At 41.3% G+C, this 15,666-nt stretch overlaps 1 protein-coding gene across 1 annotated transcript in view; it reads left to right on the top strand.

Moving 5' to 3' along the window:
* The window catches only part of GLRA3 (glycine receptor alpha 3), a 670,994-nt gene extending 657,214 nt beyond the window's left edge, over positions 1 to 13,780 (top strand). Inside the window, exon 9 of the mRNA XM_086963322.1 lies at positions 11,065 to 13,780. Coding sequence (XP_086819448.1) covers positions 11,065 to 11,343 — 279 coding nt within the window. The 3' untranslated portion in view covers positions 11,344 to 13,780. The remainder of the gene's footprint in view (positions 1 to 11,064) is intronic.
* Positions 13,781 to 15,666: the final 1,886 nt, after the last annotated feature.

The raw sequence follows: 15,666 nt of genomic DNA, 5'->3' as shown, positions 1-15,666 counted from the left end.
CTCTCAGATGGATTTCGAAGGGTAGAAGATATAGTACGAGAGATGTGTTAGAGACATTTATGCAGTGGGGAGAACCAACGCAACGATACGTCTTTGATGAGATGTGCTCGTTGTTACGTGAAGAGATAGAAGAAGACGATGTCGAATCAGATTTGGAAGATTTAATTAGGGTTCAAAAGGAGTTTGCTGCTGGAATGATAGTGGGTGAGAATATAAAGCAAGCGATGGAACTCATTTTAAGTTTTAGGAATGATCCATCTCTTCGTTCTCCGAGAGATTTAGAGAAAGGTAAAATGAAGCTAAGTCGCCAATATCCTATGAGGGAGGTTCCTCCAATTTGGCGCGAAGCAGTGCCACGTGATGATAATGCTGGTATTGCAGGTGCTCCAGCACAGTTCCAAAGAGTATGGATACATATTCCATGGAAGCGAGCAGAAGTGTTAGCAGTGAAACAGGCCTTGCCAGATCCACGTAAGAATCCAGCCGGATATTACAAGGAATTAACACAGACAGTTGAGGCTTGTATAATGAACTTAGCCGACATTGATATGTTATTTGGTAACGTAGTTCCGCAACCAGTGTGGGCTAAAATTCGTAGAGAGGATCATCAGGCTACTTTAGGTGGTGATTGGGCAGCTATCACTGCAGCAGATGCTCAACAAATAGGTGGTGCGAAACCCGAACCTTTGATTGCTAATCTGCCAGGTAGAATAATTGATTTAATGAAGACTCTGATGCCAGCATTGCGTGTTAATTGGGACAAGTTGTCAGCGTGTAAACAGAAGAAAGACGAAAGCGTCTCGGACTTCTTCACGAGGTTCGAAGAAACTTTTGTGGATCATAGTGGCCAGGACATGAGTACAGAAGGGGGACAAAGACTCTTTGTCGATAAATTTGTGCATAATTTGTTACCTGAATTATGCAATAAATTGAAAGACTCAGAAAGTGCGTGGGCTGTATCTACGACAGCGCAAATACTTGCGACTGCGCAGTACTACGAAAATAGGGATAAAGAGGAAAAGGAAAAATCAGAAAAGAAAACGAAAGATTTAAAAACTAAAGTTCTTTTGCAGCAGGCGTATCCGCCTCGTACGAATCAGACTAATACGCAGCAGAACTCATACCAAAGGACAGATTATAGTACATCAAGACCTCAATATCAATGGAATCAGTGCGCGTACTGTAAGAAAGAGGGTCACTATAAAAATGAATGTCCGATCTTAGCGCAAAATAATGCAGCAGCAGCTCAGAGAGGTCGTGGTGGTTTTGTGCAGAATTCTAGAGGACGAGGACGAGGTGCTATGCCTCCACAAACTAATGATCGTCCATCCAATCACTTTGATCAACGAAATGGACAATCTGTTCAGCAAAATAGATCTCAGCAATATCTTGTTGAAGATTATTGTGAAGTAGAAGAGGGTTTTCAACAAAATGGGTACTAGGACAGCCATGGACAGAGAAAGGGAGTAGTATCAGTTCCAGTGGATCAGAGTGGGCCTTATGTCGCAGTAGCAACATCAGGTGTAGTCGAACCGTTTCTGTTGGATACTGGTGCCGCGAAAAGTTCTATCATGCATGCGAAACTCCCTGGCGCACCTTTGTCTGGCTCAACAAATGTTTCCGTAGGTTTTTCAGGCGCCCCTGTGTACAACCCGATATCTGGTCCTTTGTCTATTTCTGTTGGACCGTGTCACTTGAAAGCACCCCTGATTTTGACGACAGGTTGTAATGAAAATCTGCTTGGTTTAGATTTGTTAAAACGACTATATGCGACATTGTACTGTTCTCCGGAAGGAGTACAGCTTACTTTGGGTAAAAGACTCACCTCTCCGATGTACTTGTCAATGGACGCGCTCCCGCCGGAGCTACGTTCACTCCCTGATTCTCTTTGGGCGACTGGTCCCAACGATGTAGGTCTACTAGAAATTCCACCGTATGTAGTAACTTTGAAAGCGAATGTAAAATTTCCAAGAATTCCTCAATATAAAATCTCAAGTGAAGGAGAACGTGCACTTTTACTAATTGTGCAAGATTTGATTAAGAAGGGTGTAGTTGAAGAAACTAGAGGAAATGTCTGTAACAGTCCTGTATTGCCGATCTTGAAACGAACTGACCCTACAAAGCCTCCAGTTTATAGGTTTGTCATAGACCTTAGAGAAGTTAATAAGATTGTAATTCCGCAGTTTCCTGTAGTGCCAGACATTACTGCCTTGTTAACATTGATTCCTGCCACAGCTACGTGGTTCTCAGTTATAGACCTTAAGAATGCCTTTTTTAGCATTCCGATAGCCGAAGAAAGTAGGGATATTTTCGGCTTCTGTTTAGGAGGTCGCAGTTTCAGATTTAAACGCGCTCCACAAGGCTATTGTGAAAGTCCATCCATTTACAGTCAAGCTTTAAAAAGTCAGCTAGATTCTTTTGTCCTTCCTCCAGGTTCTGCCCTAGTACAGTACGTAGACGATCTTTTAGTGGCTGCCGATGATAAGGAAACTTGCAAAGCAGCTACGATTTCACTATTGCATCATTTGTCTAATTTGAATCATAAGGTGTCACCTTCAAAAATGCAATACTGCTGCCAAGAAGTAACCTACCTAGGTCACCTCTTATCAAAGGAGGGAAGGAAGTTGACCCCAGAGAGAATAAAAGCAATTACGCAGATGAGTGTTCCACGCACACAGAGAGAAGTACGTGCCTTTCTAGGTATTACCTCTTACTGTAGGCAGTGGATTCCAAATTTTTCTCTTTTAGCGAAACCATTGGTAGCTTTGACTGGGAAAAATGTTCCAAGTCCGGTGCCATGGTCTGATGAATGTCAAGAGAGTTTTACTGAATTACGAAAAGCACTGTGTTCAGCTCCTGTATTGGGTACACCTGATTATAGCAAGCCATTCACGCTCTACGTTCACGAAAGAGAAGGTTGCGCGTTGAGTGTTCTGACACAGAAGTTTGGTGATAAACAACGCCCTTGTGCGTATTTCTCATCAACATTAGATCCGGTAGCTAGAGCATTGCCTAGTTGTTTGAGGGCTACAGCGGCAGCTGCAGCTTCCATTCGACAATCTGCTGGTTTGGTGATGAACAATATGCTAGTGGTCATGGTTCCTCATGCAGTGGATACACTCATGAACCGAACGAAGACTCAACACCTTACTAGTGCGAGATTATCTGGTTACGAGCTGACGTTATTAGCGAGTCATATTCAGATCAAAAGATGCAATGTATTGAATCCAGCAACATTGTTGCCGACTGATCAAGAGTCGAGTGATTCTGAGCCACATGACTGCTATTTCAAAACGGAGGAAGAGACAAAAGGTCGCATCGACTTGAGGGATACTCCCCTATCCGACCCGGATGGTACGCTGTATGTGGACGGGTCATGTTTTAAATTGGAGAATGGTGATGTGACTGCTGCCTACGCGGTAACGACTTTGAAGACGATTGTGGAGACTGCAAGAGTGAGTCAGAATTCTGCCCAAGCAGCAGAATTAATAGCTCTTACGAGAGCGTGTGTTTTAGCTAAGGGAAAGAGAGTGAATGTGTTTACAGATAGTCAGTACGCATTTGGCGTGGCCCATAGTTTTGGCCGGTTGTGGAGAGAAAGGGGTTTCATTACGTCCCATGGGACTAAGATCCAACATGGTCAGCTAGTTAACGACTTGTTGGAATCTCTAACCTTACCGACTGAAGTTGCGATTGTGAAGTGCAGTGCTCATAAAGCGATCACGGATGATGTTGGTCGGGGAAATGCCTTTGCTGATGAAACCGCTAAACAAACAGCTAGAGACACGATGAGTAGAATGTACGTTGCTACGTCTGCAAGATGGATTGCTGAGTCTGGAATGTGTGAGGACACTATGGAAAGTGTGAAAGAGATTCAGAAAGAAGCGACTGAGGAAGAGAAACGTGTATGGAGAGAAAGTACGGGCAAGTTGGACTCGAATGGATGTTGGATTGATTTGACAGAACAGCAGCGTTGGATGTTGCCTGATGCGTATGTGCTTGCAGTAGTGACGATGACGCATGGAGTGGCGCACATAAGTTCTAAAGGGATATGTAAAATGTTAGCTCCGGTTTGGAAGAATGAGGGAATCAGTAAGTGTGCAGAGAGAGTGGTGAAAAATTGTATGGTGTGCTTGATGCATAATCCTGGCAAGGGAACTCCAACTCCAGCTGGTCATTTTGCTCCTCCTTCCTGTCCCTTTGAAGTGATTCAGTTAGACTTCATTCACATGGAACGCTGCAACAATTTAAAATACGTCCTGGTGGTAGTTTGTGCTTTTTCCAGGTGGATAGAAGCATACCCATTAAAGGACAACACTGCCCTATCAACTGCCAAAATTCTTCTCAAGGAATATTTCCCTAGGTTTGGAATGCCACGGATTGTATGGTCAGATAACGGAAGTGAGTTTATAGGGAAAGTTATGCAGAGTGTGTGTGCTGGTCTAGGAGTGAAACAAAAATTCCATAGTGCAAACCATCCCCAGTCTGCTGGTTTAGTCGAGGGTTACAATGGCACCCTCAAGCTTAAAATAGCCAAAATACAAGCATCCACAGGTTTGGCTTGGCCAGACGCACTTCCTTTGGCCTTGTTATCAACGAGAGCAACAGTGCATTCTAGAATAGGGCTTTCTCCATATGAGATTGTGTTTGGCCGTCCGGCAAATATCTGGGGTGTGCCAAGGCCTAAAAGGTTTTGCTCCATTGAATATCCTATGTTGATAGACTACCTTTACGACTTGACTGCTAAATTAAGTCTTATTCATCAACAGGTCTTTGATGCTTTGCCAAAACCTCCGGAGAGTCCAGGGCATCAGCTGAAACCCGGCGACCACGTGGTGGTCAGAAATTTTGCGAGGACAAAGAATCTTCAGCCTCGCTACATCGGCCCCTTCCAGGTCCTGCTGGCGACGAGGACAGCTGTACGTGTTGCTGGTCGCAAGCACTGGATCCACGCTTCTCACGTAAAGCGTGTTCCACTGCCGCTGCCCTACGACGACTGGGTGAAGAAGGGAATTGGTGCCTCCGAATCTGAAATAACTCCGAAATTTGTCCCTTTCAGCGATGCCGGTTTGATTACTGACACTTTGAAACTTGACTCCCCTCCTGAAAAGACTCCTTTGAACACTGAACATTTGTCTCCAGCATCAAAAGAAACTTTGCTATCTGCGAACTTAAACTCTGCAACAGCTGCTAGTAATACACTATTTTCCGATCAGACAGTACCAGCGAAGAAAAGATACAACCTTAGAAGCCATAAAAAGGACTAATAAAGCAGGCAACTGCATACTGTGATTTTGATATATTTATATATATTTTGAACTTTTGCCTTCAGCCAGGAAGTTTGCTATTGTTTATTGTTTTTAAAATTGCCTTGCCGTCTGGGTAGCCGTAGGGTCGTGGCTGTGTGCCTAGTTTGAATTTGCAGGGGTCTGACACAAGGTCGATCTTTCTGTTGGTTCTGGGAACTCCCAGGGCTGACAGAGGCATTTTCATCTACGTACACATCATCAGTGGTCGCGAGCGGATTGTAGAAGATGGAGCTTCCTGCGCTGCAACGAAAGAATGTGATTTACGTTCGCAGAAACAGACTTAATAGAATTCTTCACAGCAAATGTTTCTTGATGCAATGTGCCGTTACATTTTTGATTGTTTTAGCAACATTGGTGGGTGGAATCGTCTTTAGCATAAATTTGATTTTTGTGCCAGTTTCTACAGTACCTCCCCTTGATCCTGCTATTTCTACTGTTTCCTCTATACACTCTTTCCACTCGTTTCCAGAACATGAGCAAGCTCGACGCTCAGAATTCATTAATAACACTTTTGTGCAGCTCTTGCACCAACACCAACTGGTGGTTAACACTACAGACTGCTGGGTGTGTGGCTTGATACCTCACACTATGGATAAAGGTATTCCATATCTGGTTTTGCCTTACAGCTATAATGGATCATTTCAGGCTTTCCAAACCATCTTTGCTTATGCCCTTGAAACCTATCCTCCACGTCCACCACGTTCCACTAAATATAACTCTGCCAACAAAGCCTTAGTCCAGGGAATTATTGACATGGTCAAGGACGTCAATAATACTCCATCATACCCTAGAGACGAATTGCGAGTATATTTAAGTTGGAATACTTCAGAGTATCGCCTTAGTTTAGGAGAAAGCAAGCGTAAAAGCTCAACTCCAATCTGGGTCGTACCTCACCGAGGTCAGGTATGTTATACTTGCAGATCGAGGTGGGGTATGCAGAATGATCCAATCGAGCTGCTGTGTCTTTATTCCTAATAATGCTCCAACAGTCTACGAGGCGATCTCTAAGTTGCACAAGATTTCGGACTCCATTCATGTAGACAAGGGAAACTGGTCCTTCATGGAGTGGTTTTGGACTCTGATCTCAGCGTGGGGATGGAAAGTTCTAATGGTCATTGGTGTCATCCTAGTATTCCTATTCTCATGTTGTCTGATTATCCAGTGTGGTCCTGCTCTGTGTAGTCTTTGTGCTGCAACTTGTCTCAGAAAACCACCTGCGTTTGGAGAAAAGACACGAGAAAGGATGATGATACAACAGCATGTCACTGACCTGATGAGCATAGAACTAGATTCAGACATAGATTGAGTAATTGCCTATGTAAGGGCAAAAGGAGGGTCTGAGGTTCCGTGACGGTTCCGTGACGACTTGAACCCGTGTTTTCAAGTTTGTCGGAAATACATAAAAATGGTATCAGTGAACCGCAAATGATCCATTTAGTATATCCTAGTGGTTCCGCTACGCTACGAGCAAGAGCACTCCTTCCATTGACATATTTCTGATATACCCACGGCATCCATCTTAGATCAGGGCCGCCATTTTGTGTTTCCTTGCCCTCACATATGCAATAGCCTCTGATCACTTCATTTACTCCACTTTGATTAAGGACACGTAGCTTTAGCCGGAGATTCACCTCGTACATGACACGTGCACCTTAAACCAAATCACGCTGTATCTGCATGACTCGACAAAGGCTGCCTCCTCTGCCCAAGGCCAGTCTTGCCAAACTGGTCTTCGTGTCCATTGTACCTGATCATGATTAGGCGGCCGAAGCCGGTAGCCTTGCCCATTTACAACCCACAAACATCCCTTATCCCACTTTTCTATCTTCCACACCTGGCTCTGTTTCTTTCTTTCTGAATCTTTATTAGGGGGAGGTAACGAACTTTACGATGAGGCGGTCCGGGTCTTGAATACAATATTGACAAGGGATTGTGATGGACTGGTGGGAACCCCTCTTCGTGATGTTTGGTATCAGATATTATCGACAGTTCCTGTGTAACGCCAAATATTTATTGTTTAGAGACACAAAAGGTTTGGGAATGTACCGACATGTGAAATATTTGCCTAGAGCACAATTTTTGGTATATAAGGAGCAACCCACTTTGTACAAATGGAACAGGCTCCTAGTTTCTGCCCGTGCGTAGATTCTGTGACTTCTGTGTCCCTGCAGTAATAAACCTTTGGTCTTTGACGCCACCATCGAGAAGCCCGTGTTTCTGTTCATTTGTGCACCAAGGCAGGTGGAACTCCGGGGTCTTTGGGTGTTGTACCCTGACACCTCTGGACGGAACCAAAAAGTCCAGAACTCCAGTTAGACGACAGGTGCTAACCAGCCATGTATGTTACTGCAAGATTTTGTGAGTCGAAGAAATTAAATGGTGGATGGTGATAAATGTATCTGGTCTAATAAAATCAGAGCACTGACACCACCACCATCAGTGTTCATCTGAATTCATCTAGAGCAACACCAAGAAGGTTACAATATCCTACAGGGATCTTAGTGAGACTCAATTTTTACACTGCAACAGGGAAATTTAATTGTATAGATGATTGAGTCATAGGGTTTTCCAGCCTCACCCTATAGGAACTAAGTTGAAGTTTATTTTTGCTGTCTTTTGACTTCAGTGGGCCAACAAAGAAATGTGAATTATGCTGGCATAATTTTAAGGAAGTTTAAATAATGAGAACCTCCCCAAACAATGTAATTATGGCACTTTGCAGAATTACGCACCATTCGCTGTAAAATGTTCACACGAAACACATCATTTGCAGTAAAAAATAAAATCACAAATGTACTGTTGCTAGTAGTTATTATGCTTTCTAGCACTATAGTTTAGCCTGGACACATTTTGCACTAAAATACAGTACAAAAAGACGGATTTGTATGTCAAGTAAACATGTTTAATTTCACATAATGTTACCAAATTTCAAATAATTACACAAAAACAAAGTACACAAATTTCGCACACCTCTAGCCTTCAGACAGAGGTTGGTGGACAGAAGCTTCCTGCAACATTAGAGAAACAGCTGGAAGTTACAGGGGGCCAACTTAAGCATTCCCACCCAAGTACTTTATGTCTCTACAGTAAATCATCTGTTTTTCCAAGTATGTATATTAATACCTGTGGTCTGCACTAGAAATACAGGAGTACAACATGAGGGGTTTAGACTGGGCCAGTAAGTCCATCTGTTTATGTTTCTTTCACTTTGTAAAATGAGTGCCACTTCCTACTTATAAGGGGCATTACCTGTTACCTCTTTTTATATTCAAAATCTGCCAAGAGCAACATAAAGATCCATTAACCATAATTCTCTCTGGAACAGAACAGCATGCCAACTTTTGAAGTTCTCAATGTTTAGATCAGGTCACTGGTCCTGGCATTTGATATTGAATCATCTTGTCAGGTTTGCCAGCAATAAATGGATCAAATCAAAGATATCTCCCAAAGCTCTTAGTGATGCTTTCAACAATATTGTGGTTCTGCTTTGAACTCATAAAATAGTAACTGCATTACGACGGATACTTTAAATTACTCTCATAATTGAAATAGGAATGATTGCATGTTGTTCGACCTGTCAGCTTTAGGTTGGTCTTCCCCTCAACTTTTTGCCTTCATCTTCAATTTTTTTTTACTTCATCTTTGCTTGCCTTAGGACTCTGTGCACGTAACCACTGTTAGCCAGTACTAGAGTGCATGTGCTCTCTCCTCTAAACATGGTAATCTTGGCTCGTACCCTACTGGTATATTTAATTTGATTATGAGTCCCTTGAAAAGGGCAATACATGTGCCCAGGGTCTCTAAATTAAATGCTACTACTTGGCCTGCAGCTCTGATTGTGCCACCCACTTGATTAGCTCTGTATACATGTCACATGTCTGCCACTGCAGAGCCTGTGTGTTGTGAAGTTGGATTTTAAATTGCCATTCTGAAATACCACTTTTAGAAAGTTGGTATTTTCATGGTGCTTGCAGACTGTCACTGATTCACATAACTATGTGTTGTTGGCAATTGGCTTTGTGTATTCCTCTTAAACTGACACACACAATGGGATCTTAGATGTGACTGAATGGACCACCACTGGCAGGAAGGGAGGAGGGGGCTTGGCCCAGCCACACATATGCCTGAATAGGCTGTGTCCGGTCCCCACATATCCCCTGTAGTTAGTCTGGAGCTAGGACCAAGAAGGCAGCATATGTGTGCAAGTTAAAAGCATGCCATTAGAAGCATCTCCCACTTCAAAGGCAAAACTGTGTTTAAAAGAGGGACCTCAGACACCACCTTTTCAGTACACTTCTGGACCTCTGGATACTCTGCCAGGAAGAAGGACTGCTGTGAACATCTGAAAGTCTGCCATTCTGTTGAACTGCCCTCTGCCGGACTCATGCTTTGCTGTGCTGACCTGTTGCCCACTTGTCTGGGTGAGAAGGACTGTACCTTTATATTTTGAACCTAGAACTCAGAGTGACACCAAGCCCTAATAGGAAGGCTCACAGACATAACAGGCTTCCATCCTCTTTGCAATTGTACGTGGAGTCTGCCGTCTGTGAGACTAACCTGCCAAGTGGTGCCACCCCAGTCCTGGACTCTTGGAAGTGGGCCTAAGATGCCTGCTAGCAGAACCAATACATCTCCTCTGCTGAGTGACGCATCCCTGAGCAGAACCTACACATCCCCTCAGCTGAGCATTGCATCCCTGAGTAGAATTGACAGATCGCAACTGCCTCATAGATGAGAACCATCACAAAGACCCACATCTCCCACCAAAATCCTCAGAACCGATGCATCAGCACAAAGGTTCAGTGAATCCAAAGCCTAGGTCCTGGCATCTCCCACCAATGGCAGCCTCAAGGACGATACCGGACTCTGCTTTGTTGCTTCACAGCTTCTCAAAAGCTCCAAATCTCCAGCTGTGTGCTGCATCCCAGATGCCCGAATTCACATTGCAAGCCCCGTCGACGGAATCCTTGACGACAATGTAACAGGACCTCACACCGCAGCAACACCGCATCTAGGAACTGAAACATCTTTGACATGGATCCACGCACCGCTTCACAACCTGCATTTAAGGTGCTCCATTCACTGGATCCCTGTACCAAGCCTGTACTCTATTGCAGTTGGCCTGAACTGGTGATTTTGTTCCGGTCCGGCACAACCAGATATTGCCAGTTAGAACTTTGGGCTTTTTGGTGCTATTTTCACTCAAAACGTATTACCTCGGGTTCTACTAATTGAATTTTTTTGTTTTGGTCGTGTTTTGTTTACTAAAACTTACTCTATTTTTCTAAATCTTTTGTGGACTCTTTTTTTCACTGTTTTACTGTTTGAAGTATTGCCAACATATTTTACACATTGCCTCTCGGTTAAGCCTGACTGCTCTGTGCCAAGCTACCAAAGGGGTGAGCTCAGGTTAGTTTGGTGTTTGCCTATGCCTTACCCTGACAAGGATTGTGGTTGCTGCTTGACCAGGGCTTACACCCCAGTCAACCAACAACCCAATTTCATACTCTTGTAGACTACTTTCAAGGGAAACACCACAAATTAAGATCTGTTGTATCTTTTGACCAGACAATAATGGATTGATTGCTTATGTTTTGTAATACAATAAAATACTTATAACAAAAAATAAATAGACCAATGTAAGTCTGTGTGTTCCTTAAATTGATCAGGCAATACATGCCACTGTTATTTGAATTTATGTCGAGCTTCACACAATTAGAATGTTTTCTCAATTTCTAAATTCTCTCTTTAACAGGATGATGAAGTGAGGGAAAGTCGGTTTAGTTTCACTGCCTATGGAATGGGGCCCTGTTTGCAGGCAAAAGATGGAGTGACCCAAAGGGGATCCAGTCACCCTGCACAAGTCATACCAAAAACACACGATGAGATGAGGAAGATATTTATCGACCGGGCCAAGAAGATTGACACAATTTCTCGTGCTGGATTTCCTTTGGCCTTCTTAATTTTCAATATTTTCTACTGGGTCATCTACAAAATTCTTAGGCATGAGGACCTCCACCTGCAGCAAGATTAGAGGGTAGAAATTGGTACCATGTGTTACCTGCAGGAGGATGTCTCCTAATACACTTGTATATGTACATATAAAGACATGAAACTAAGGGAATCTAAAATGTGAGTGGACAGAGCTTGGCTTGCTATGCAAAGTTAAAGCAGGTTGTGTTAAGCTAAACAATGAAAGTAAATGTCTTTGAGTACACTGTATCTATTGCATATTAGAATGCAGAATAGACAGCATCTTACAATGACATACACAGAACACACATTCACATACATACGCGCTCACATGAATAAAATACGTAGAAAAACATATGCATTTAATATATCCTACCACAAGTCCTTATATCTGCATTTGTACATTGAGTTTAGGTATTGTGAGACTTGAGGCATGAAGACCGAATGCCTTACACCCTTGCAAAGCAGTTTAAGGACTGAATGTACCGACATGTTGAAGGTCTAATATGCCTTTAAAATTCATGGGATAATTTCTAATTGAGAAATATATAATATAATATTTTTGAACATTATTTCCTTGCCAATGCCTATATCCCATGTTAATCTGTACAATGTATTTTCTGTGAGTATTTTCTACAATGCTTCTCTCAATAGATGATTTACCAACATTTTGGAATTAAAACTATATGGGGAGAGGGCAGGGACAAAAGTAATCCCAGTCATTGTTGCAAAGTTGTTAATCAAAAAACTGTCTTTGTCACCAACGAGCACAAAGACTCTCTTCCCAATCCTCTGCTACCAAATAATCGATAAATCCCATGAATAGTATGTCAGTGTATGAATTTCCTCAAAATCCTTGTGAGCAGTGTGCTCTAGACCTTTCTACATTGCACAGCAACAATAATATATGTCAGCCCTGTTAGAAAGTATGGATTGATATATAGGAATGTGTACCCTCATAAATATGTACACTGAGGGATATGGACTATTTATTGTATTATTTGAACAATTTGAGGATGAATCTAAAAAAGTGAAAAACAAAGCAAAAACCTAAATAGCCATTATTGTTCAAAGTGCAGGAGGCGATATCCTGAGTGTGACATCAATTTTCTGTTGCTAATGAAAGTTATATTACATTGAGAATCAAGAAGGCTAGTATTTGAAATGTAATCAGAGTGATACATTTGTAACATCTACTGTAAATTCTGTACAAGTACTTTTTGCACACACAAGATGCACACATACATATATGCATATTGATCCAGGAACACTTACAAACCTATTTACAAACAGCAACACTGCCAACTCGTTTACATGTACTCTTACATCCGTATATGGAGGTACAACACAATGAAATTCCAAACAATTTTTTAAGTCACAATGTATTTTTAAACTATATCACACAGTGGGACCAAATGTTTTTATTAAGTCTTGTAAATGCAGATAGGTTACTTTGCAACCTCCATACCACTTCTCGAATTTGTGTTATAATGTTGTGGAAATACTGCCAATCATTGATTAATTTAATTAGGAATGTAAATTATTTTGGTTACGACTAAATCAACTACACATTTTGATGAGTACATGCCAAATTTCAATGGACAATTTATGTACTTGGAGCCAGGAAAATGAATACATATATGGGTCTTTTCCTGGAATATGGATGGATTTTTAAAATGCCTGAATGAATAATTATTGTTGGAAAGAACTGCTTGTTACAAGAAGAACTTAATCCAGAAATGGCTACATTGTTAAAATATCTGGGAAAAAAACTGCTAATGTTCGAGTAATTCTTACATCTGAAAATATTGTGTATAATTGTATGATACTGATGTGATAGATTTTAATTGTATAAAAAATAAATTGTACAGCATAACTCTACATCCACTATTAACATTTTTCCCCTTACACATGTTTCTTTCTTCATCTTTAATTCATTTTCCACTTCATTCACTTCCCCGCTATATCTTTCAGATACTACACAGAAACACACAATCTCCACCGAGTTTTTGAGCCTTCCACTATAGAAATATTCAAGTACAAATGTTATTTTTAATTGAATGTTGGTGTCAGGATACACATATTTGTATTTGCGACATCAAGGACAACGTTTTGCAAAACTCTAATGTTTCTACTCCACAGCACAAAATAACATAACAGTGAATGTGGACCTTAAAAAACATATTAGTCATATTGTATATTTCTTATGTCAATGACTATGCATTTCTTTTTTTTGTCTTTCTTTGACAATGTCCGAACTGATACATAGGGGCAGATTTATTAACTTTTCTTGCAATGCTGCACAGCACCAAAACTGTTGCACTGCATTGTATGAGAGAGAGAAAGAGCAGAATAGCGCCATTTCAATTAGGCTAGGACACTGTTTTCCTCTCTCCCCGCACTGATGCTCTTTGAGCTGCCATTTGCCAATGCACACACCCTTGCTCCATAGTGCACGGATGTGTGAGTTCTATCAAGTATAGGTTTTATACTGTAAGTGGGTGCTTCTTGTACAAAAACTAGGCTTTAATACTTTTACAGCTTTATATGTATGCTGGACAGTGCAGCATGAAAAATTAGGTGACTGTTAAAAGTTACTCTATTGACTGTTTTGAGGAGGTGTACATTTTTGCACAAACCCCAATCTACAAATATTAGTATATAGGAATTTGACTATAAATTTATACACATCACCATGTATCGTAATGTGCCTCTAGTCATCATTGCTCATCATGGACACATCAAGCAACAGTGGGAAAATTAATCTGCACACTTCACATTTATTCTGAAGACCTTCACCACCTGAGATATCTGCAATCTATTGCTGCTAGAGACACAAACACACATATCTACTACCTGCATAATTCAGTACAGCTATCTGACTTAAGAAAGGTTAGGGTTACAGACTGGCTATATAGATAATAAGCCCATTCTTGATTGTTTGGGGGAGGGTTTCATAGTGAATTCAACATTTTATGACACAAAATAATTTCTTTTAAGTTTAAAGACTTGACTGTTCGTTGCTTAAAATTAAACACTCTGGCTCTTTCACTTGATCTATTATTTACTTCTAATACTCTCATTTCAGAAACTTTTCGAGATGATCTTAAACATGTAACAGTTATATGGTGAAAGAAAGACAAGTTAAAGGGGCCATGTTGTCTGTCACACTAAAAACTGATGAGTTCATTTAGAGACAAGCCATCCATAGAGCAATGTCCCGTAAAATAACTCACGTTCAAACAATAATCCTATCTCAAAAGCCTGGACAGCAATCTACTACTACCACTCAGGGTGCTGATAATAATTCATAAACTCTACTGCACACATGCAAACTCACATTAATTCAAAAATCAGTCAACAAGTCACAGAGCAATTGGCTGGGTGTCAAGGGTAAATCCATCTTCAAAAGCTCAGTACCAAACTGTTAGGATCCCTGTTATTTCTCTTCAACAGATAAAGAACATTTAAAGGCACTGGAAATTAAATAGGGCCCGAAGTCCTGGCAGGATTCCTTCATAAGATCATGGAACTATATGGAGCCAGCCCTTTAATAGCCATATCCTTTCTCATAACATCCCTTCCTCATTGATTGTCTGCGACCTCTCAATTATGTTCTACATGGATGACCAAAACAATGGCTAACAAACATGTCTAATTATACTATTGCTGGCACAGAATTGCCATCATTCAGATTCCACCAAATCCCTTTCCAACGCCTGAAGTTCCTTTTTGCAACCTTCAATCTTTTGACATTCCTCTTTTGGCATTCCTCATGCCCTATGCTCCTCTATCTCTACACTTTGAAATCTGATCTCATTCTTGACTTTTTCTTGCACCTATTTTCAAATAACACTAACATTAGCCCTGGTGTTCTTCCACCACGTGTCTCGAGAGAAAATTACCATGTGCTTGAAAACGACTGAGTACTGATTGCCTCTGCCTAACATTCTTTGGAACTCTGTCAAATAAAAAAATTACAGAAATCCCCTTTCAAGGTTTCTGATGACATGACCTGTCAAATATCATCCTATCATTCAACCACAATAGCTATAATATAATAACTCTGTGCTGGCATGGTGCTAAAGCAGCAATTTGTCTTTTCTGAAGTGGGAAAACACCCTGTAAACTGAACTCCGGTCAGTCTTGATTATATTAAATTGGACAACATAGGCAAGTGTTGGTCAGTCCAATTTTATTAGCAAAGCAGACGTAGATTGCTACAGTCTATGTCATAGAAAGCATAGGGTGACACAACCTGGAACATTTGCAGTTTATCAGAGGGCAGTGCAGTACCTAAAATGTAGTAAATAGCCATATATCAAAATAATATTCAAATGGTGGTGGTAACTGAGTCTGAGTTACCACAGGAATACAAATATGA

Source organism: Lissotriton vulgaris, chromosome 3_1, assembly GCF_964263255.1.
Source record: "Lissotriton vulgaris chromosome 3_1, aLisVul1.2, whole genome shotgun sequence".
NCBI lineage: Eukaryota > Metazoa > Chordata > Amphibia > Caudata > Salamandridae > Lissotriton > Lissotriton vulgaris.
The sequence above is the reverse complement of the archived record's forward strand: the minus strand, read 5'-3'. Positions and strand labels throughout refer to the sequence as shown.